Below are 23,091 nucleotides of genomic sequence, written 5' to 3' on the forward strand. Positions count from 1 at the left end.
AGCTCTGAATTTTTTCGGCTCATCATTTTCTTTTACGCAACTTAATTGAGGGAACACATTAGATGTGACTGCTTCAGTCAGTGATATTTTCAGTTTTATTTGCTATTTGTACACATTCAAGTACATGAGAATTATTATGCAAGTATACAGGTTAAAAGATACAATTCAAAGATTCAAAGGAGTTTCTTTATCATTCCATCACAGAGAAAGAACAAAACTAGTTACTGAGGACCTGTATTAGCCATAGCAATATAGAATAAATAACTAATAAATAAATGAATACATTAAAATCGACTAAAATCTAAGGCTAATTTAAAAAATAAAGTAAAATATATGTCTAAAATATAGCTCTTATTTTATTTTATTTTATTTATTCATTTAGCTTTATATCTTTGCCTTTTATAGATTGTATCTTTTAAAAGATACAATCTATAAAAGGTAAAGATATAAGCAGTATAAAGCATAAAAAATATATATAAAAGTATAAAAGTATGAAAGCAGTGTAAAGACCCAAACATTGACCAGGCAACTAAAAGCATCTACTGATCTAAAATATTTAATAACTATTGATCCACTAATCCTATCAATACATGTAAATAATTGGTGTGAAATACAGTTTGTCATCTTTTCATGGTCATCAGATATGACCCATTTCCGTAGTTACCCTGGAAACACCGTCATCTTCTACAACATTGATTCACCAGTAAAACCCATGGAGTTGGATCAGTGACAGTGGATGGAAACACTGGGTTTATGTTCAGTTAATGATAGATTTTACGGAAAAAGTCAGCTTTTCTCCATTTTTTTCTGTTTTGATGCAGTAACCTTTGAATTTACTCAGAGCTTTTATGAACATCTACATGATCAGTCAATAAAAGAACAGGAAAATAGATGATTTTCATTGGAAAAAAATGCAAAATTCAGAGGATAACATTATAACAAATGGAGATAAATCACTTCAGAAAGGTTAAATTGAGAGAAAAATTTATTTGAGGACTACCACAAAAGTAGCACTGGGTCTTTATGGGTTAATATTAGCTATATGTTAAGGCATTTATTTATTCGTTTGCATAAACTGGAGGATGTGATTCCTTCAGTGTAATTCAGGAGCATCGCTGAAGATGATGCAGCTTCACGAAAACTGTACACATATTCCCCCGTCTACGATCCAAATCATATGTATTTCATGATTTAGATGCTGTGACACATTTGGTGAAAATATAGTCGGGTGTGACTGGTCTGAATTTATGCTTTAAGAGCGCATAAACAAAGATAAAAGTTACGAATTTGTGCCATTTTTAGACTAGCTCTGCAATTTGTCACCTAAACAATCTCAGCTGCAGACGCGCTCATAAATCAGACTGAGTGTAATGATAACTGCATTGTGTTGACTGTTTGTTTTATGGAGAGGAGGTTTGTTCTTTCGGCCTCGCTGATGTGTTTCTGACTGGAAAATTAAACGGCAAACTGTGTTATTAAAGTATAAGAACCGTCATTTGCAGGTCTGGTTGCATTAGTGTGAGTTACACGACTGAGACGGTGATGTGGGAGTAAATAAATCAAATGAAATGTTTTGTGTCTAAAGTGGCTTCATATATTCCCAGAGGTTTAGTCGGGTAACATACCAGTCATATGGCATCCGAGTGGGTTTGGTTGGAGTCCTGGTCTTACTTATACTCGGAGTCCCACCCATCATAGGATTCTCAGAACATTATGTGACGTTAAACAACCTTCAGTTGAATCCTCACTTATCTCAACCTTTAACAGCAATAAGATTCAGTTCATTTCATGCCACATTTAAGGACAAAACATCTTCAGATATGTGAGTCCTCAGTCATTGTTGTAGTTTCATGTGTTCTTTAGAAGAGAACATGAAGATACTAAACACATGGACCACAAACACAGATACAAGGAGCTCATTTTCCCTTTAGAATATTTATGTAGTATGTCTTTTAGTGTTTATGTCTCCACCCCTCATTATGAGGGAGCGTCAAGTCGGTTCTGTTTATGGATCCAGTTCCGTTTATGGATCCAGATCTGTTTTAGGACCCAGTTCCGTTTAAGGGTCATGGAACTAAACCATGCTCTGACCTTCAAGCACTGCTTAGCGCCCTCCAAACCCAGCTCCTGCAGGGCTTGGAGCTGCTCTAACCCAGAGTGAATCACGAGACCAAGCCGGTCTCGACCTTGGATCTAGTTCTTAATAATGCTTTCCATCAGGTCCGAGCCATAAATTAATACACATTTGCACTCTTCTGCTGTTTATATTTTCTTTAACGCTGTCATTTTATTTTACTTCATTAATGCCAACCCCAACTTCCACATCGCCGCGTTGGGCCCTGCATGAAGCAGGCTCCAGGCTTCTAGCACCGGCTCCTGCGGGCTTGCAGACCGGTGCACTAAGCAGCTGTGACCCGGTACACCACGCCGCAGCATGGATCTCCAAGCTCCAGGCTTTTCATCAGCTATTGGCTACGTATAAATTAAATGGACCTCGGAAGTCCAGTTTGTGCTGGTTCTGAATAAGCGTTCTTGGATCTGCTTATTCGGAACCAGCTCCGTTTAAGGATCATTGAACTAGTTTCGTTGACAGAACTCAGAACCAAGCTTTGCTCCGACCTCCAAGACCCGCTTTGCCCTCACCAAGCCCTCCAAGCCCAGCCTCTGTGGGGCTGCGAGGTGCTCTAAAACGGGGTGAACCGGGAGACCAAGCCGCTCCTCCACAGACCTCGGATCTAGCTCTGAACTAGAAGCACTCAGAGAACGCAGACCTCCGCCAAGGCTGATCAGTGGCCCCCCCCAGTGGGCCCCCCCACGCCAAGGAGGTTATGTTTTTGCCAGGGTTTGTTTGTCTGTCTGTCTGTTTGTCTGTCTGTTAGTGTGCAACATAACTCAAAAAGTTCTGGACAGATTTTGATGAAATTTTCTGGTCTGCACCCCCCCCACCCCACCCCCGTGGGCCCCCCCACCCCCGATCACCACCAAAATTTAATCATTTCTTCCTTATCCCATTTCCAACAAACCCTGAAAATTTCATCAAAATCTGTCCATAACTTTTTGAGTTATGTTGCACACTAACGGACAGACAAACAGACAGACAGACAGACAGACAGACAAACAAACCCTGGCAAAAACATAACCTCCTTGGCGGAGGTAATAATTCTCTCCTTCAGGTCTGAGCCAAAAAGTAATACACATTTGCACTCCTCTGCTGTTTATATTTTCTTTAATGCTGGTAAATGTCATTTACAACTTCCTTAATGTTAACCTTAACTTTAACCTGAGCTTTAATGAACATCTACATGATCAGTGAATTATTATTATTGTTATTATTATTAATTTAGCATATACAGTCAAGTACCATATGCGTTAACAAAGAAACAGTAAAGTACTAATTAGTTGAGTTTAAAGGCAGTAAAATACTGTTTACTTTAGTGTAAATTAAGTAATTTAACATTAACAGTTGTTCATAATGACAGTGAATTACTGTGTTTTTGTTGTGCATTTTTTCTCATCTTTCCTCCAGTTTTCTGACCCCCCCCCCCCAGCTGCCCCCACTTTGAAAACCACTGATCTAGAACAACCATTTGCCAAAATTAATGAAATGCAGCATTTGCAGACCTCTAATGCTAAAGAAAAGTAAGTGATTTCAGTTTTTGTTCAACAACACAATGCTAATATCAGCATTCAGTGGATTGTGAGGTTATTTTATGACTCTTGGTGCAAAAATATAAGACGTGCAACTTCATTTAACAGCTTTTATTCATCCATCATGTCAGAGGTTTTCAATGGGTTTCAGGTTTAGATCATTTACTTCATCTTCTCGAGAATTATGCAGTTGCTGAAAAAATTATTAGACCATCGAAAGTCATCAAAAACAATGATTATGCAATCAAGTACTAACTCCTGTGTGTATCATGTGACTGAAACAGACAGAAAAGAAAACATGGAATGCCTAAAACAGGGGTCGACAACCTGCGGCTCCGGAGCCTCATGCGTCTCTTCATCCTCCTTGTGGTGGCTCCTCCCTTTACTGCGGTCAAACCAGCCGCCATTCTCCTCTGCATGGTCAAACCAGCCGCTAGCGTTTTTCTTGTGCGCTACTCATTCAACAGTTACGGTAGATGAGCTGCATGGAGCGAATGTGCCTTCCAGACAAAAGTAAGGGCTCATTTCTGCTCTACGTTAAAGACACAGACGGATACGGACGGAGGGTTCTGTCCGTCCTTTGTATATTTTATTCACGTAATTCTGTCCATTTTCCGGGAGCTTGCGGATGTGAACCCAGACGGAGAATATGGAGCAGTACAACTGGGAACTGTGGAGGCAGTGTTGAGTTTTGAGGAGAATCATTTCCATAAATAGCGATACGTTTCATAGAGCGACTGTATGAGTATGAGTACTGTGTACTTTTGGGGTAATCCTACAACAGATTCCCTTCTAAGCTACAAAAGTGTGTTTTTTCGTCTGAAATAGGCTTTAAGACTAAATTCAATGATGAATAAAAATAATTTTTCCAATAAGTACCTCATGAATTTGGTATGTTTGGTATTGGTACTTCATGTACTATTAGCACAAATACTATGAGCTACTTTTACTGTGTACTTTTGGAGTAATCATACTCAAAAATCCCTTCCAAGCTCCAAAAGTGTTTGTTTTTTTGTCTGAAATAGGCTTTAAGACTAAATTCAGTGATGAATAAAATTAATTTTTCCGATAAGTACTTCGTGAATTTGGTATTTTTGGTATTAGTACTTCATATACTATTAGCACAAATACTATGAACTACTTTTGCTGTGTATTTTTGGACTAATCATACTCAAAAATCCCTTCCAAGTTCCAAAAATGTTTGTTTTTTGTCTGAAATGGGCTTTAAGACTAAATTCAGTGATGAACAAAATTAATTTTTCCAATAAGTACCTCATGAATTTGGTATATTTGGTATTGGTACTTCATATACTATTAGCACAAATACTATGAACTACTTTTACTGTGTACTTTCGGAGTAATCATACTCAAAAATCCCTTCCAAGCTCCAAAAGTGTTTGTTTTTTTTGTCTGAAATAGGCTTTAAGACTAAATTCATTGATGAATAAAATAAATTTTTCCAATAAGTACTTCGTGAATTTGGTATTTTTGGTATTAGTACTTCATATACTATTAACACAAATACTATGAAATACTTTTACTGTGTACTTTTGGAGTAATCACACTCCAGAATCCATTCCACACTGCGCTTCTGTTTGTTGTATTCAGTGGTTGTAACAGATAAAATGTAAAAAAAAAAGATTAAAACTTTTAAAAGTTTATAAGCTCTGTTATTTTTTGTGGCTCCAGACTTTTTTTTTTTTTTTTTTTTTTCACAGAAGAGTTGGCAAAATGGCTCTTTTGATAATAAATGTTGCAGACCCCTGGCCTAAAAGCACTGTTTTGGTCAGTACAATGCCATAGATATTGATGTAAGAACTGAAGTGATTTTCGTTATTATCAAGAAAACCATGGAAATGGATAGGTATCAGCTCTGAAATTAAACTCTTAACAGCTATTTTTGTTGTTTTCATTATATTTGTCCATACAAATTAACCTTTAGTTGTACCAGGCATTAAAATTAACAAGAAATTGAAGAAAACAAAGGTGGTCTAATAATTTTTTCCGCATCTGTATGTGAAACACAGAAACTTCTGCATTCACTTCATAGAAATGATTTTCCATATTCACTTAACTCTGAGTGAATCCTTCAGGCTGTTTCCACTGGAGGGCGCTCATTTTTTACAAACACTAGATTAACTTCTGGCCAATGGTGATGCTCAGGAGCTTATTTAAACAGCATCTAAAAAAAGCTCCCTACTCAGACGCTCTACGCTCCACTCACAAAGTGTAAGTGAGCGATACTTGGAGTGGACTTCAGCTGCTTGTTGAATGCCATGTTTTACCGGATACTTCTCCTGTTATCTGGTAAGTTGCTTATTTACTTTACTCTCTATTCGGGCTTAAGTTATTTTAAGAACCCAGAGGGAAGGCAGAGCGGAGCAGGTAAGAGATTTTCACAGTCACAGTGTTATTCTAAGGAGAGAAGAACCTGCAAACTGACACTCAGTATTGGATCTTCTGTGGAATTTATCCATGTGAATAAATGTATTTGTGAACCTTAAGGCATAAGAGAGCATTCCTGTGTTAGGCGTGGGGTTTTTTCTGTGGGTTTTACACACACACTGTGACGAAACAAAGACAGGTGGCAGGTGTGGATGTACTTTTACATTGCGCAAACACCCCATATTAGTGGATAAACAAACAGAAATACTTAACAGATAGTATTAAGTACAGTTTGTATCAATAATACAGTGATATTTAAGTCACTATTTTGAATTTCCACATGATTTAGAGATAATAATTGAAATTCTAATGATATTTAATGATACATAGTGCAAGTCTTCATTTGTACCATTCATAAAAATCTTATAAACAGTGACAGAAAAAGGGAAAAAAAGGAAAAAAAAAAGTAGAATATAGAATAGAATAGAATAGAATAGAATATATCTTTAATGTCATTGTACATTGTACAACGAAATTAAAAAGTGCGATCCTAAAGGGTACATTCATCTGACATAAAAAAAACCCACATACACAATTACACTTGCATAATAAATAGATTAAAAAAGTAAAAATACACAGAAACAATCACGCTCCCATAATAAACAGATTAAGATGTAAATAAAAATAAAATAAAATAAAATAAATAAACAGTGACAGATGACGTTAACCTTTTCATCCATGCAATAATTACTCCTAAATAGCCATTTCTGGTCTAGATATAGTAAAATAATACCAAAATTACTACATGGATCGCCTAATTATTAATAAATATTTACTACTATTACAGTTTACACTAGTTTTCCTATGTGAATTATATGCTAGCCTTATTGTAAGAAGGTTTTGGATGCTATAAATGCTATAATATACTATAAAAAACATTTATGATTAAACTTGTGTCGACTATAATATATGTATCTCACTCAATTAATCCATTCTTTTTAGGGAGAAATTTTCAGTTTTATTATAATTAATGCATGAAACAGTTAAAAACACTTCAGTATGTTCCTATAAGGCAACTCTCCAAACTATATTAATGTTCATGTTTTTATCTGACACTTTGTTGTATTTGTGTGTGACTTACCATGACTGAAAATCTTGTGTTACTATATCCAGAAGGAATGCATGAGGAAAGAACAATACTTCACAAATATGGGTGTAGAAAACCTAGATTTATTCACCAGAAAACAGATGAGTTTGTTCCTGCTCTTGTGTTGTTTATAGCTCTTGCAGTGGCCGTGGCTTCTGCGGCGACACACAGCTCCCAGCGGACTAAAAGAGGGCTCCTGGAGTTGGCGGGGGCCATCAAATGCAGCACGGGGAGGTCCGCTTTGGCGTATATGGTGTATGGATGCTACTGTGGACTGGGTGGTCAAGGCTGGCCCCGAGATAAGGCCGACTGGTGAGGGAAAAAAACCAGAACTTTAACCCATAAAGAGCCAGAGCTATTCTTGTATCAGTTCCCAAATGAATTTTTACTCTTTATTTAACCTTTTTAAAGTGATTTATTACCATTGATTGTAATATTATCTACCTTATTTTGCATTTTTTTCAGTGTAAATCATGTATTTTTCTATATTTAATTCACTGATCCTGTAGATGTTCATGAAAACAGAGAGTAAAGTTGAGGGTTATTATATCAAAAACAGAGAAAACTCAAGAAAAAGTGACTTTTTTAGCAAAGATATCAGTAACTGTAACTGTAATCCACTGTAATTGATCCAACTCCATGGGTTTTACTGGTGGATCAATGTTGTAGAACAGGGGTGTCAAACTCATCAAAAGGGGGCGACACCAGTAAATTAACAGTGAAAAAAGTAACATTACATTATAAAAGTGTTTACATCTACAAAGTTTCCTTCAGAATGTTACTTTTGTGGCAGTTCCCAAATGGATTTTTCTCTATTTTTAACCTTTTGTAAGTGATTTATCACTATTGATTGTAATATTATCTTCTTTATTTTGCATTTTTTCAGAGTAAATCATGTATTTTCCTATATTTAATTCACTGATTATGTAGATTTTCATTAAAGCACAGAGTAAAGTGCTGGGTTATTATTAAAAAAACGGAGAAAATTCAAGAAAAAGTGACTTTTTTAGCAAACACACCAATAACTGAACATAAAAACAAGTGTCTCCATCCACAGTCATTGATTAAACTCCATGGGTTTTACTGGTGAATTAATGTTGTAGAACAGGGGTGTCAAACTCATCAAAGGGGGCGGGACCAGTAAAATAACAGTGAAAAAAAGTAACATTATATTATAAAAATGTTTACATCTACAATATTTATTTCAGAATGCTACTTTTGTGGCAGTTCCCAAATGGATTTTTCTCTATTTTTAACCTTTCATAAGTAATTTATTACCATTGATTGTAATATCATTTACCTTATTTTGCTTTTTTTTTTTCAGTGTAAATCATGTATTTTCCTATATTTAATTCACTGATTATGTAGATTTTCATTAAAGCACAGAGTAAAGTGCTGGGTTATTATTAAAAAAACGGAGAAAATTCAAGAAAAAGTGAATTTTTTAGCAAACACACCAATAACTGAACATAAAAACAAGTGTCTCCATCCACAGTCATTGATTAAACTCCATGGGTTTTACTGGTGAATTAATGTTGTAGAACAGGGGTGTCAAACTCATTTTAGTTCAGGGGCCACATTCAGCCTAATATGAGTGAAAAAAGTAACATTATATTATAAAAGTGTTTACATCTACAAAGTTTCCTTCAGAATGCTACTTTTGTGGCAGTTCCCAAATGGATTTTTCTCTATTTTTAACCTTTTGTAAGTGATTTATCGCCATTGATAGTAATATTATCTACCTTATTTTGCATTTTTTCAGAGTAAATCATGTATTTTCCTATATTTAATTCACTGATTATGTAGATGTTCATTAAAGCACAGAGTAAAGTGCTGGGTTATTATTAAAAAAACGGAGAAAATTCAAGAAAAAGTGACTTTTTTAGCAAACACACCAATAACTGAACATAAAAACAAGTGTCTCCATCCACAGTCATTGATTAAACTCCATGGGTTTTACTGGTGAATTAATGTTGTAGAACAGGGGTGTCAAACTCATCAAAGGGGGCGGGACCAGTAAAATAACAGTGAAAAAAAGTAACAATATATTATAAAAATGTTTACATCTACAAAGTTTATTTCAGAATGCCACTTTTGTGGCAGTTCCCAAATACATTTTTCTCTATTTTTAACCTTTCATAAGGGATTTATCACCATTTACTCTAATATTACGCTCTGTATTTTGCAATTTTAAGTAAAAATCCAGTATTTTCCTAAATTTTATATACTTAGTATGTAGATGTTCATTAAAGCTCAGATTAAAATTGAGGTTTATTATATAAAAAAGGGGGGGAAAAAAGAGAAAACTGAAGAAAAAGATCAATTACACAAGCAGAGTGTCTCCATCCACTGTTATTAATCAAACTCCATGGGTTTTACTAGTGGATCAAAGTTGAACAGGGGTGTCAAACTCATCAAAAGGGGGCAGGACCAGTAAATTAACAGTGAAAAAAGTAACATTATATTATAAAAGTGTTTACATCTACAAAATTTTCTTCAGAATGTTACTTTTGTGGCAGTTCCCAAATGAATTTTTCTTTATTTTTAACCTTTCGGAAGTGATTTATCACCATTTTGCCCGAATATTATGCTCTGTATTTTGCAGTTTTAAGTGAAAATCCAGTATTTTGCCAAATTTTATATACTTAATATATAGATGTTCATTAAAGCTCAGATTAAAATTGAGGTTTATTATATAAAAGAAGGGGAAAAAAGAGAAAACTGAAGAAAAAGATCCATTACATAAGCCCAGTGTGTCCATGGTTTTTACTGGTGAAATAATGTTGTAGAAAACAGGTGTCAAACCTGCAGCCCGAGGGCCAAAACCGGCCCACCAAAGGGTCCAGTCTGGCCTGTGGGATGAATTTGTGAAATGCAAAAATTACACTGAATATATTAATAATCAAGGATGTTAAATTTATTTTAGGTCAATTCAATGTAAAGTGGATCAGACCAGTAAAATACTATCATAATAACCTATAAATAATGAAAACCATTTTTTCCCCTTTGTTTTAGTGTAAAAACAGTAAAATTACACAAATGTTTACATTTACCGACTAGCCTTTTAGAAAAAATGTGAATAACCTGAACAAAAATGTCTGAAGTCTGTGGAATTGTACCAATATTCTGCCTGTTACTCAATATTGTGTGTATTTGTAAATCCACTGTGATCTGTAAGTCGTAATGCACATGTATAAATGATAAACTAAGGCGTAATATTGTTAAAATTGCAATTATTTTCTTAAGAACTTTCAGGTTGTTCATATTTGTTCATGTTATGTTCAAGCGCAGTTCGTACATGTGAATATTTTCATTAAGGAATTTTACTTTTTTATCTCAAAAACATAGAGAAAACATTGGAGTTGACATTATTTATCAGTTCTTATCCTATTAGTTATATTATTTTACTGGTCCGGCCCATTTCAGATCATATTAGGCTGCATGTGGCCCTTGAACTAAAATGAGTTTGACCCCCTGTTGTAGAAGATGACACTGTTTCCGTGGTAACTATACAGCCTCTGAACATCCAAATGGGTCATATTTGATGACCATAAAAAGACAACAAACTCTATTTTACACTAGTTATTTCTATATTTTCATAGGATCAGCAGGTATTAAAGCTTTTAGATCAGTAGTAGTAGTAGTAGTTTTTGTCACTGGTGGAGGTTTGGGTCTTTATGGGTTAATGAAAACATGAACGCCTCTTCACCTGATAACAGTGTGTCCAAAAATATCAACATACTGTACATGTGCGACCCACCTATACATTACTGCGCCAAGGATGTCATTTTACACGCTTTAGTAGTCATTAGCCCTTCACTCTTGGTGTATACACATGATTTTCTCCACTTTTTTTCCCCCACTCGGTTCCCTGTACATCCTACTTGTGTACACACAGTTTCCGCTCCTCAATGACTTGTTTGAACCACAAATGCAGTGCGATGGGGCGGAAGCACAGACTCATATGGTCCAATGGGTTTTTCAAAATAGGTCCAAAATTCCACACCCAAATTCTAATTGCCATCTTGTTCTTCTTTTCCTTATTCCCCCCTTCGAGGCATCAAAACCCCCCAAACCAGTTAACTGCTAACTATCTGTTGTACATACTCTTGTGGCGATCCTCCCCCCACTGCTTTTAAAATAGCTGTGGTGTGATGTAAACCACAACTCTCAGACTATCCACCTACTGGTGTCCTGCCTCTGTCTGGTTCAGACTGGGCAGATTTCACACCCAGGGGCCATTCTACGGTCAGAAGTTTAGGGGTGCAGAGGAGTTAGAGGGCTAGGCAAGAGAAATTCCACTGTTTTGTACATTTTAAGACCATCGTTCCTACATTTGTGAAAGAAAAGCATACCATTTTTTTGGTTAGGGGAAACTCTGAGACTAAACTATCAAATCTAATAAAAGTTATTCAACCCATAAAGACCCAAACATCCACTGGTGACAAAAACCATCTACTGATTTAAACTGTTTAACACCTGCTGATCCACTAATCCTATCAATACATGGAAATAATTGGTGTAAAATGCAGTTTCTCATCTTTTCAATTTGGACGTTCAGAGGCTCCGTAGTGAACATGGAAACACCGTCATCTTCTACAACATTGATTCACCAGAAAAATCCATGGAGCTGGATCAATGACAGTGGATGGAGACACTTGTTTTATGTTTAGTTATTGATATCTTTGCTGAAAAAGTTACTTTTTCTTCAGTTTTCTCTGCTTCTTCCATAATAACCATCAAATTTAATCTGAGCTTTAATGAACATCTACATGATTAGTGAATTAAATATATGAAAATACATGATTTACACTGAAATAATGCAAAATAAGGACGATAATATTACAATTAATCGTAATAAATCACTTAAAAACGATTAAATATAGAGAAAAATTCATGTGGGAACTGACTCAAAAATAGCACTGGGTCTTTATGAACATCTACATGATCAGTAAATTAAATATAGGAATAGACATACACATATGTACAAATACATACACACATATACATATGTATATATACATATACACATACATATACACATATACACATATTCATATACATATACACATACACACATACATATATACACATAAACATATACATATACGTATATAATATACATACACATACACACACATATACATATATAATATACATACACAATACATATACACATACATCTGCATATACATATACATACACATACACATATACATACACATACACATATACATGCACATACATATACACATATACATATACATACACATACACATGTTATACACATACACATATTATACACATATACATACACATACACAGGTTATACACATACACATATTATACACATATACATACCCATACATATACATATATACATACACATACACACACACATACACATATACATATACATATACATATACATATTATACACATACACATATTTTACATATACACATACACGTAAACAGTATATGTATGTTTCTGGGGTAAAACAACCTCTATACTGAGTACCAAAAATGCCAAAAATGGACTTTGGACTTTTATTTGAAATACAATCCACAACACATAAACAGAAATTGATTTTTTTCTATGTTTTTTCCTCCTCTTTCTTCTGTCTTGTCTGTATTATATAATACAAACTGTTCCCTGTCATCTCCCAGAGTCTCTCTCTGTTCTCCTCCTCCTTGTATAGTGAAATTAAGAAAATAGTAAAGCATATATTTAGGAAAATGTAATGAAAATGTCCTGTTTTGAATAAAGTCCACTGAGGTATGTTAAGTGTACGTGTACTTCTGCAAAGCATTTTAATATGGGGAGAACACATAACTTCCATGATGCATTTATTAAATCATATTGTGAATGGAATGTTTTTCTTTCTCAGTTTAAAGAGATACTGTTTAATTTACCACTATTCTCTATTTGTTTCTCTACCTCTTTTCACTGACAATCGTACACTAATATATTGTATTCAACTAGATGAAAAATTATATAAATATGAAAAATACTAATAAGAATACTGGTAGATAAAGGTGTATTTTTGTTGTTAAAATATAATGTTTCAACCATGTACTGTATATGGTTTTGACATTTTTCTAGCAAGTTAAAAATGTACATAAAGTAAAAAAAACAAAAAAAAACAAATAAGGGGTAGAAACACCTCTGTTTCACACTAATACATTCCTTGTGTTTCTCTATAAATGTGTTGAAAACAGGTGTTGCCACAGACATGACTGCTGTTATGGAGATGCTGAACGTTTCGGATGCCAAACAAAAACAGACCAGTACAAGTGGACGTGTGAGGACCAGAAAGCTGAGTGCGGTATGACATTATGTTTTCAATATGGAAAGTAAAGGAGCAGCTGATTTCTTTTTGAGAGGTAAATATTACCAGAGGTAAACCCAGGAGTCAAACAGAGAACTGTGTATATGCTACAAATATCTTCAGTGTTGCTGGAGGCGAGTAGAACACATTTAGTGATATTTTAAGCTCCATAAATTAGAATTATAAATAGCAACAACTTTAATGAAGCGGAACATGTCAAAACCAAAAAGGATTGGCTGTTGATGATGTTTTTTTTCAGTCATATTGATGTGAAATGGGGCAATTATAGGGTTTTTTTTTTTCTCCAAAAGTACGTTTTTATGAATGAATCTTTAGTGCAGGGGTGTCAAACTTATTTTAGTTCAAGGGCCACATTCAGTCCAATATGATTTAAAACAGGCTGGACATGTAAAATAATAACATAATAACCTAAAAATAATGTCAACTCTAAACTTTTCTCTATATTTTTGAATGAAAAGGGTAAAATCACACAATGGAAATGTTTACATCTACAAACTATCCTTTAAAAAATGTGAATAATAGGGCTGTTAGAAAATAGCGGTTCTGCAATATACATATATATATCACGATATTTCATTTCACAATACTGTATCGATATTAAAAAGTACTGTATAAATATTTTAAAGTATTTATTCAAATGCAGATATGGCGGAGGTTCATTTTTGTTTTTTGTTTTTCTTTATTGTTTCTATCTTATTTATTATTATTTAACACTGTTTTATGAAATAATGGTTATTTTACACATCCTAAAAGCACTTTTTACTGTCTGAGAGGCAGATGGTAGTTCCTTTGGAAACTAGGAGAATTAGAAAAAAATTGTGTTATGGCATTAGATCCTGTTCTGACATAAAAATGTGTTTAGTATTTGGACATATTTCTGGTGTAATTCAATCCTTCCAGGAAATAATCATTTAAAAAAAAAAAAAAAAAAAAAAAGAAAGAGAATATAGATGATTAAATATCACTGAGAAAGAGGGGAAGGGAGAGGAAAGGAGAGGAAAGGAGGGAATGAGAAATTATGTGTAGTCTTTTCCTTTCTTCTCTTACTTCTGTGTACTATACTGCCTTTTTTTTTTTTTTTTTTTTTTTTACGATTTGAGTTCCTTTATCGTTATTTATGGTTTCTGTTTTTGATTTTCTTTTATGTTTTTCCTTATTTATTTATTTATTTATTTTTGGGCCTGTGGGTTGGGTGGGTGGGAAGGGATGGGTGTTGACAGTCAGATATGTCATTCTTGATTGTGCATTGACTGTTACGAATTGATATAATGTCTGTTGTGTTCATTGAAAATGTTCAATAAATATAGTTGGAAAAAAAAAAAAAAAGAAACAAACAAAAAATTGCCTTTTTAACAGTATCATGACATATCGTGATATATCGTATTGTGATCCTGGCGTTGTGATCAACATCGTATCGCCAGATTCTTGCCGATACACAGCCCTACTGAATAACATGAACAACCACAAACAACCTGAAATATCTGAGGAAAAATACATGCAATTTTAACAATATCATGCCTTAGGTTATCATTTAAACATGTGCATTACAACTTACAGATCACAGTGGATCTACAAATGTATAGAACATTTAGTAACAGGCAGAATATTGTTAAAACTGCACTACACATTTCAGATTATTCACAGTTATTGTGAAAGGATAGTTTGTAAATGTAAAAAAAGAGGAAAATTTGCCATTCTACAGGTTATAATGCTATTATTTTACAGGTCTGACCCACTTGAGATTGAATTCTGCATATGTGGCTCCTGATCTAAAATGATTTTGACATCCTTGATTGTTAACCCTTTCATGTATAGTGGTCACTACAGTGGACAGTTATTCTCCAGCTGTTCTCTAATATATTCATGGGTTTTGTTGTTTTAGTTCCATATCAGCCAACACAGTGGACACTTACGCATCATCTAATAATACACTGACATTTATACCATTACTGTAACTTTGCTGTTCTTGATAAACCTGATCTATAGTGACGTGTTTGAGTGTAAATCAATTACTAATAAAAAATTGGGAATATGATCAAATGTGAGAAAACATCAGATTAGCTGTGTTAAAAATGTTTTGATTTTATAGTTTTCACACAGTAGATCCCTTTCTGATATTGCATTCTTTGCTTCAAAAATTAAACACATGGTGTCCAGCGGAGGGGACATTTTTAGAACTCCATGTAAAATTATGAAGGTAGATTTGTTTCTTTATTGCTTTAATCAAAAATAAATAAATAAATAAATACATACATACATACATACATACATACATACATAAAATTCAATTAAAAAAAAAAAGAAAAAATTCATTTAAAAAAAAAAATTTCACCTCAAGAAAAAAAAACCCACTCAATCAAAGTTAAAAAATGTTGAAATGCAATTTTTTGGATCTTAAATATTTTTTGCATTGGTCTTATTTTGTTACTTTTAATTATATTTCAGATGATTTTATTGAATATTTTGCCAGTTAAATCACCCAAAATTGCTTTATTTGACTTTGTTTTCTAGTAGGGGAATGAACCACAGAACATTTACAATGCTACAAGTACAAACCAAAAACAAGTATTTTCAATCAAAAAAAAAAAAAAAAAAAAAAAAATTAAATTCACTTCACTCAAAAAAAAAAAAAAAACATTTTTAATCAAAGAAAAAAAAGTGTTCAAATGCAATTTTTTGGATCTTAAATATTTTTTGCATTGGTCTTATTTTGTTACTTTTAGTTATATTTCAGATTATTTTATTGAATATTTTGCCAGTTAAATCACTAAAATTGCTTTATTTGACTTTGTTTTCTAGTAGAGAAATAAACCACAGTACATTTACTATGCTGCAAGTACAAACCAAAAACAAGTATTTTCAATCCAAAAAAAAAAAAAAAATTCACTCAAAAAAACCCCAAACATTTTCAATCAAAGAAAAAAAAAGTGTTCAAATGCAATTTTTTGGATCTTAATTTTTTTTTTTTTTGCATTCAACACTTTTTTTTCTTTGACTGAAAAGTTTTTTTTTTTATTGCAGTTTTTTTTTTTTTTTGATTGAAAATATTTTTTATGATTAGAGCAATAAAGAAACAAATTTACTTTCATAAAAAATAGGTTCAATAAAAAAATTCAATTGCATTTGTTTTTTCATGCCTAAAAAGGAATAAAAACACTCAGGAATAAAATCTCAGCTAAGGTTCTCATAATTCATGCATGAAAGGGTTAATATCCTCTGTGTAATTTTTTGTATTTAACAAATTCACCCAACTGGACCCTTTCGGTGGGTTGTTTTTGGCGCACAGGCTGTATGTTTGACACCCCTGCTTTAGCGGCTGAAAGGTTGACTCTTTCTGTACACAAATATTTAACCCTATTTACAGCGTGTGACTTAAAAATGTTCCTTCTGTTCTTCTTTGCAGATGATTTAGAGGACAAATGTGAAAAGATGCTGTGTAAGTGTGACAGAGATGCTGCCAAATGTTTGAGAAAAGCACCTTTCATCAAGAAATACGCCCTATGGCCTGATTTTCTCTGCGGCCACGTACATCCGATGTGTAATATTTACGGACACAGTAAATCTTAATGAATACCCCAAGTGCCTTTTGTACTGTAAGGGCTGTAAAAATATCTATATCTTCACATATATTGTTTAATTATGTTTATTACTCTTTTTTTTTGGGCTGGAAAAGTAATAATATATGTGTGAAAAATAAATCAGGAGCATGTTTACACAGTTCTCTGTTGAAACTCAGTGAAAGCTCAGCAGAAGGAGGTCAGATGTTAATCAGCGAGTGAAGGATCAGATAGCCAGAGCTAACAACAGTACTTTTATTTGTTGAAAGTCTGGGTGGGGTAGAACCAGGGCATGACTACACGGTCGACTTCCAGTGTTTTGGCAGTGTGTAAGAATCCACATCCTTCACTGGTTTAAAAAAAAAAAAAAAGGGAAATCCAATGACCTAATGGGTAAATTGAGTCTTTCGTGTTAAATCTACTGTTCTTTTTCATCCTTTCCTTCTTTCTTTCTTACTTAACCGACGGACCGACGTCTTATGTAAATACTTTTATGTTTCTGTAATAAATGTGCAAACTCTCTGAGGTGACTGTTTCCTTCTAAAGCTTTGATGGCGTCATGTTATAATGACAGAGTGTTGTGCCTGAAGTCCACAGAATGGCTAAAATAGTCGGTAAATAGCGATTAAATGACTCATTATATCCAGATAATGACCTTTAACACACTGCTCATACTACCTTACACTTACAGCACTGGTTTTATTCTTTTATTCACCTCAGTTTTTAAATTTAATCAACTCAACCTTTGCATAATGGGGTCCATTAAAGAAAAAAAAAAAAAAAAACACCTTCATTTGGACCATCTTAGGCATTGTGTATGTAATATTGGTATTCACCAGCAGATGGTGCCACATTCACAAATACTAAACTACAGTATGATTATTTACCTGAAAATGTACAAGAATGTTTGTACTTTTCACTGATTATCTCAATTTGATGCATATAAATTAAGTGTATGACAGTGTATTTTTATTACCCCACCACAGTTTGTTTTGGATTTATCTCCTTCACATCCTATTTGCTCACCGCCCATTGCCTGAAACAAAAGTGTCTTCTTCCTCTGACAGTCTGCAAACAGTCATCACATTAAGCCATAAAGACCCAAACATCCACTGTCTACAAAAACCACCCACCGATATAAACTGTTTAACCCCTTTAGCCCTATCAGCCTGCCCACAGGTTGAAAAAATTATATTAACCCTTTCATGCACAGTGGTCACTCCAGTGGACAGTTCTTCTCCAGCTGTTCTCTTGTATATTCATGGATTTTGTTGTTTGTTTTGTTGTTTGTGGACACTTACGCACCATCCCATACACTGATATTCATACTATTACTGTAACTTTGCTGTTCTTGATAAACCTGATCTAGAGTAACATGTTTAAGTGTAAATCAAGTGCTTGTTATTGTTATAAGTCTGTAATTAACAGTTTGGGTTTTTTTTTAAAAAGTTGTCGTTTTTTGGTTTTTGGTTTTTTTTCATGTAGAAATGATAAGCTACTACTCAAAAATTACCAAATTCACCCAAAAATTACCCTAAAACCAACTAAAAATGACTCAAAAACCACCTATAAATCATCCAAAAATGACCCCAAAACCACCTAAAAATTACTCAAAAAAACACCAAAAAACACCCAAAAAACACCTAAAAACCACGTAAACACCACCTAAAAATCATGCAATAAACCACCTAAAAATCACCCAAAAATTACCCAAAAAAATACCTAAAAACCACCCAAAAATTACCCAAAAAACACCTAAAAACCACGTAAACACCACCTAAAAATCATGCAATAAACCACCTAAAAATCACCCAAAAATTACCCAAAAAATACCTAAAAACCACCCAAAAACCACCCAAAAAACACCCAAAAAACACCTAAAAACCACGTAAACACCACCTAAAAATCATGCAATAAACCACCTAAAAATCACCCAAAAATTACCCAAAAAATACCTAAAAACCACCCAAAAATTACCCAAAAAACACCTAAAAACCACGTAACCACCTAAAAATCATGCAATAAACCACCTAAAAATCTCCCAAAAATTACCCAAAAAATACCTAAAAACCACCCAAAAATTACCCAAAAAACACCTAAAAACCATGTAAACACCACCTTAAATCATGCAATAAACTACCTAAAAATCACCCAAAAATTACCCAAAAAACACCTAAAGACCACGTAAACACCACCTAAAAATCATGCAACAAACCACCTAAAAATCACCCAAAAATCACCCAAAAATAACCCAAAAACCACCTAAAAATCACTTCAAAGTGACCCCAAAACCACCTAAAAATTAGTCAAAAACCACCTTTTTTTTTGCATATTATCTCCATGAAGTGAGTACTGACTGGTATTAGCATGTTCAAATGTGAGAAAACTTCAGATCAGTAGCATTAAAAAGGTCTGCTAAAGGTTCATACTGTCTTCCACATATAATTTTTGTAGATAATTCATTTATCAGACAAACTAGAAAAGCAGGTAAACAAACAACTACCCCTGTCTGAGAAATGAATGACCTAGAATAAGCATTCAACATGCTTTTATTTCAAAGTTTTCACACGGTATATCAGTAAATACACATTTCTTTGCTTCAACAGTGAAATGCATGGTGTCCAGCTGAGTGGAGATTTTTGCAACTCCATGAAAAAAAGGTTCAGAAGAAAATTTTCTTTAGGCATGTTTTTTTTTTCATGCCTAAAGAGAAATAAAAACACTCAGGAGAAAAAATCTTGATTAAGATTCTCATAATTCATGCATGAAAGAGTTAATATTCATCTACTATAAAAATATAATAAATCAGGACAATGGATGTTTTTTTTTTCAACTTTTGCTCAAAGTTTAGACCCTAATGTTAATAAAAGTACATCAAAAGTCTATTTTAGTGCAAACTTTAATGTTCAAACATGATTTTTAATCTTTGTGGGGTGAAATATACGCTATTAAAAATCTCCGACACAAACAATTAATTTATGCATATCATCGTCAATCCAGCCAGAAAAAAAACAGGCGAGGATAAAAAAATTTCCAATTTCTCTTTTAGTTTGTTACAGTTTACTCAGGCATAGTAACAGGTACAATATTTTAGACAATGGACATAGATTCTGTGAGGTCTCTAAATGTCCATAGACACCAAGAACATCCATATGAACCTTATTATTGTGAAGTAATTCTTCATTTACTTTGGGTATGTGTTTTTAGGCGTTTTTCCCCTGAAAATATGGTCAGGGTTAAACAAGTTAATACCTGTTGATTCACTAATTCTATGAATACATGTAAATAATTGTTGTAAAATGCAGTTTCTCATCTTTTTATGGTCATCAGCAGGGCCGTAGCACCAAATTCTGGGCCCATACACAAAAAGTCCTGATGGCCCCCCCCAACACACAGACACACATGTCAACCCATCTGCCAAGGGCCTTACCCACCAACACAATGGCTATGTCACAGGGCTAACATTATGATTTAATTCGCAAGTCTGCTTAAGCTACTGTATAAGAAAACACAACCACTCAAGACTGTATTTACCCCTTATATTTCCTGAGTGAACAAGAATGGGACAAATTTTTCAATAGCCTATAATAATATGTTATAAAAGGTAACCAAACAAAACATGACTCAAAAGTTATTTTTCTGTAAAGATACAAAAAAAGCAAAAATAAACAGATTTGAACAAGTATTCCAAAAATTCCAGTTTACTCCACAGAAAATGCCGACTGACAGGTCTTCTTGCTGGCAAAATCCCTGATGAGGTCTGTTGAGCCGCATTAGGTAATAAATTCCCATTATGTAATAAAATTTTGTAATAAACTATGTCAACACATTTTGACACATTTTTATTTTTAAAAATGATAATAATAATAATATGGTTCATTATGTAATAACAATCAAAATTAATATAATTTCAGAGCAATTTAGAAGAAATTAGTCACAGGAGCTACAGGTAATGTAATCAGAAGTTTAACCACACAGTTTAAAGATGAAAATAAAAATGTGTCAAGTGCATTTTGTAATAAATTTCTCAAATTGTAATAACTTACTACATAATGCGAAAAAATTTACTACATAATGCATTGAGGTAGTTTATTACGAAATGCATCAGTTTATTACATAATGCGGCTTTATTACAAGATGACGTGACATTCTTATTACATTTTGAACTTTTATTACATAATGGGAATTTATTAGATAATGCGGCTCAACAAGGTCTTTAAAGTCCAATGCTCTTGCCGATGTGGTTTCAATGGAGAGAACGCCTAACAAGCAAGGTGAGTTTCTCAAACTCCGTGTGGACTGAACCATTCTGCGCTTTTCTCACGGGGTGTTCACAGAGTAGTGAGAGCAGTCTTTACTTTTTTGGAATACAATAATATACCAATTTATAAAATCTAATGCGTGAAGCTTGCATGTAGGTCGATATTTATCATGTAATTTAGCTGAACAACAGGAAAAAAATTTTTTTTAAAAATCTTAACTTCCCATGGGCCCCCCTCTCCCTTGGGCCCCCCCACAGCTGTGCAGGTTAACACCCCTGATCAACGGCCATGGTCATCAGATATGACCCATTTGGACGTTCAGAGGCTCTGTAGTGAACGTGGAAACACTATCATCTTCAACAACAATAGTTCACCAGTAAAACCCATGGAGTTGGATCAATGACAGTGGATGGACACACAGGGTTTATGTTTAGTTAATGATAGATTTGACTGAAAAAGTGACTTTTTCTTCAGTTTTCTCTGTTTCTGCCATAATAACCGTCAAATTTAATCTGAGCTTTTATGAACATCTACATGATCAGTGAATTAAATACAGGAAAATACCTGATTTTCAGTGAAAAAAAACAAAAAATACAGAAGATAATAATTACAATAAATGATGATAAATCACTTAAAAAAGGTTAAATAGAGTGAAAAATTCATTTGGGAACTGACACAAAAGTAAGACGGGGTCCTTATGGGTTAAACAAAACCCAGACGTTAGTGAGATTTTACACTTAAACCCTGTCAGTGAGCTCCTCTGACATTCTGAGATAGTTTAGTTAGGAAAAAGACACTTATTTCAACTTCTATTCAGTGGATTCTGAAAAAGCTGGAGGTGATTTGGAGCAGGTCGGCCTCAGGGACGTGAAGTAACTGCCTTTAACCCATAAAAACCCAAACCTCCACCATTGACTAAAACCATCTACTGATATAATCTGGTTAATATCTGTTGATCCACAATACATCAATACATGCAAATAATTGGCACCTTTTCATGGTCATCAGATATGACTCATGTGGATGTTCAGAGGCTCCGTAGTGAACATGGAAACACTGTTATTTTTTACAACATTGATTCACCAGTAAAACCCATGGAGTTTGACAAAAGACAGTAAATGGAGACACTTGGTTTATGTTCAGTTAATGATAGATTTCACTGAAATAGTCACTTTTTCTTCAGTTTTCTCTGTTTCTGATATAATAACCCTCAACTTTAATCTGAACTTTTATGAAAATCTAAATTATCAATGAATTAGATATAGGAAAATATATAATTTACACTAAAAAATGCAAAATAAAGAAGATAATATTGCAATAAATGTTGATAAATCACTTAAAAAAGGTTAAATAGAGTGAAAAATTCATTTGGGAACTGACACAAAAGTAAGACGGGGTCCTTATGGGTTAAACAAAACCCAGACGTTAGTGAGATTTTACACTTAAGCCCTGTCAGTGAGCTCCTCTGACATTCTGAGATAGTTTAGTTAGGAAAAAGACACTTATTTCAACTTCTATTCAGTGGATTCTGAAAAAGCTGGAGGTGATTTGGAGCAGGTCGGCCTCAGGGACGTGAAGTAACTGCCTTTAACCCATAAAAACCCAAACCTCCACCATTGACTAAAACCATCTACTGATATAATCTGGTTAATATCTGTTGATCCACAATACATCAATACATGCAAATAATTGGCACCTTTTCATGGTCATCAGATATGACTCATGTGGATGTTCAGAGGC

The 23,091-nt window shown here is 33.8% G+C and overlaps 1 protein-coding gene across 1 annotated transcript; it reads left to right on the forward strand.

The window, feature by feature from the left end:
- Positions 1 to 5,727: 5,727 nt before the first annotated feature.
- On the forward strand, positions 5,728 to 17,629 carry pla2g10 (phospholipase A2 group X). Its single transcript, XM_030140161.1, has 4 exons — positions 5,728 to 5,955; positions 7,315 to 7,492; positions 13,402 to 13,508; positions 16,936 to 17,629. Exons 1-4 carry the CDS (start codon positions 5,925 to 5,927, stop codon positions 17,097 to 17,099), a joined length of 480 nt encoding a protein of 159 aa, XP_029996021.1. The 5' UTR covers positions 5,728 to 5,924; the 3' UTR covers positions 17,100 to 17,629.
- Positions 17,630 to 23,091: the final 5,462 nt, after the last annotated feature.

Source organism: Sphaeramia orbicularis, chromosome 8, assembly GCF_902148855.1.
Source record: "Sphaeramia orbicularis chromosome 8, fSphaOr1.1, whole genome shotgun sequence".
NCBI classification, from domain to species: Eukaryota; Metazoa; Chordata; class Actinopteri; order Kurtiformes; family Apogonidae; genus Sphaeramia; species Sphaeramia orbicularis.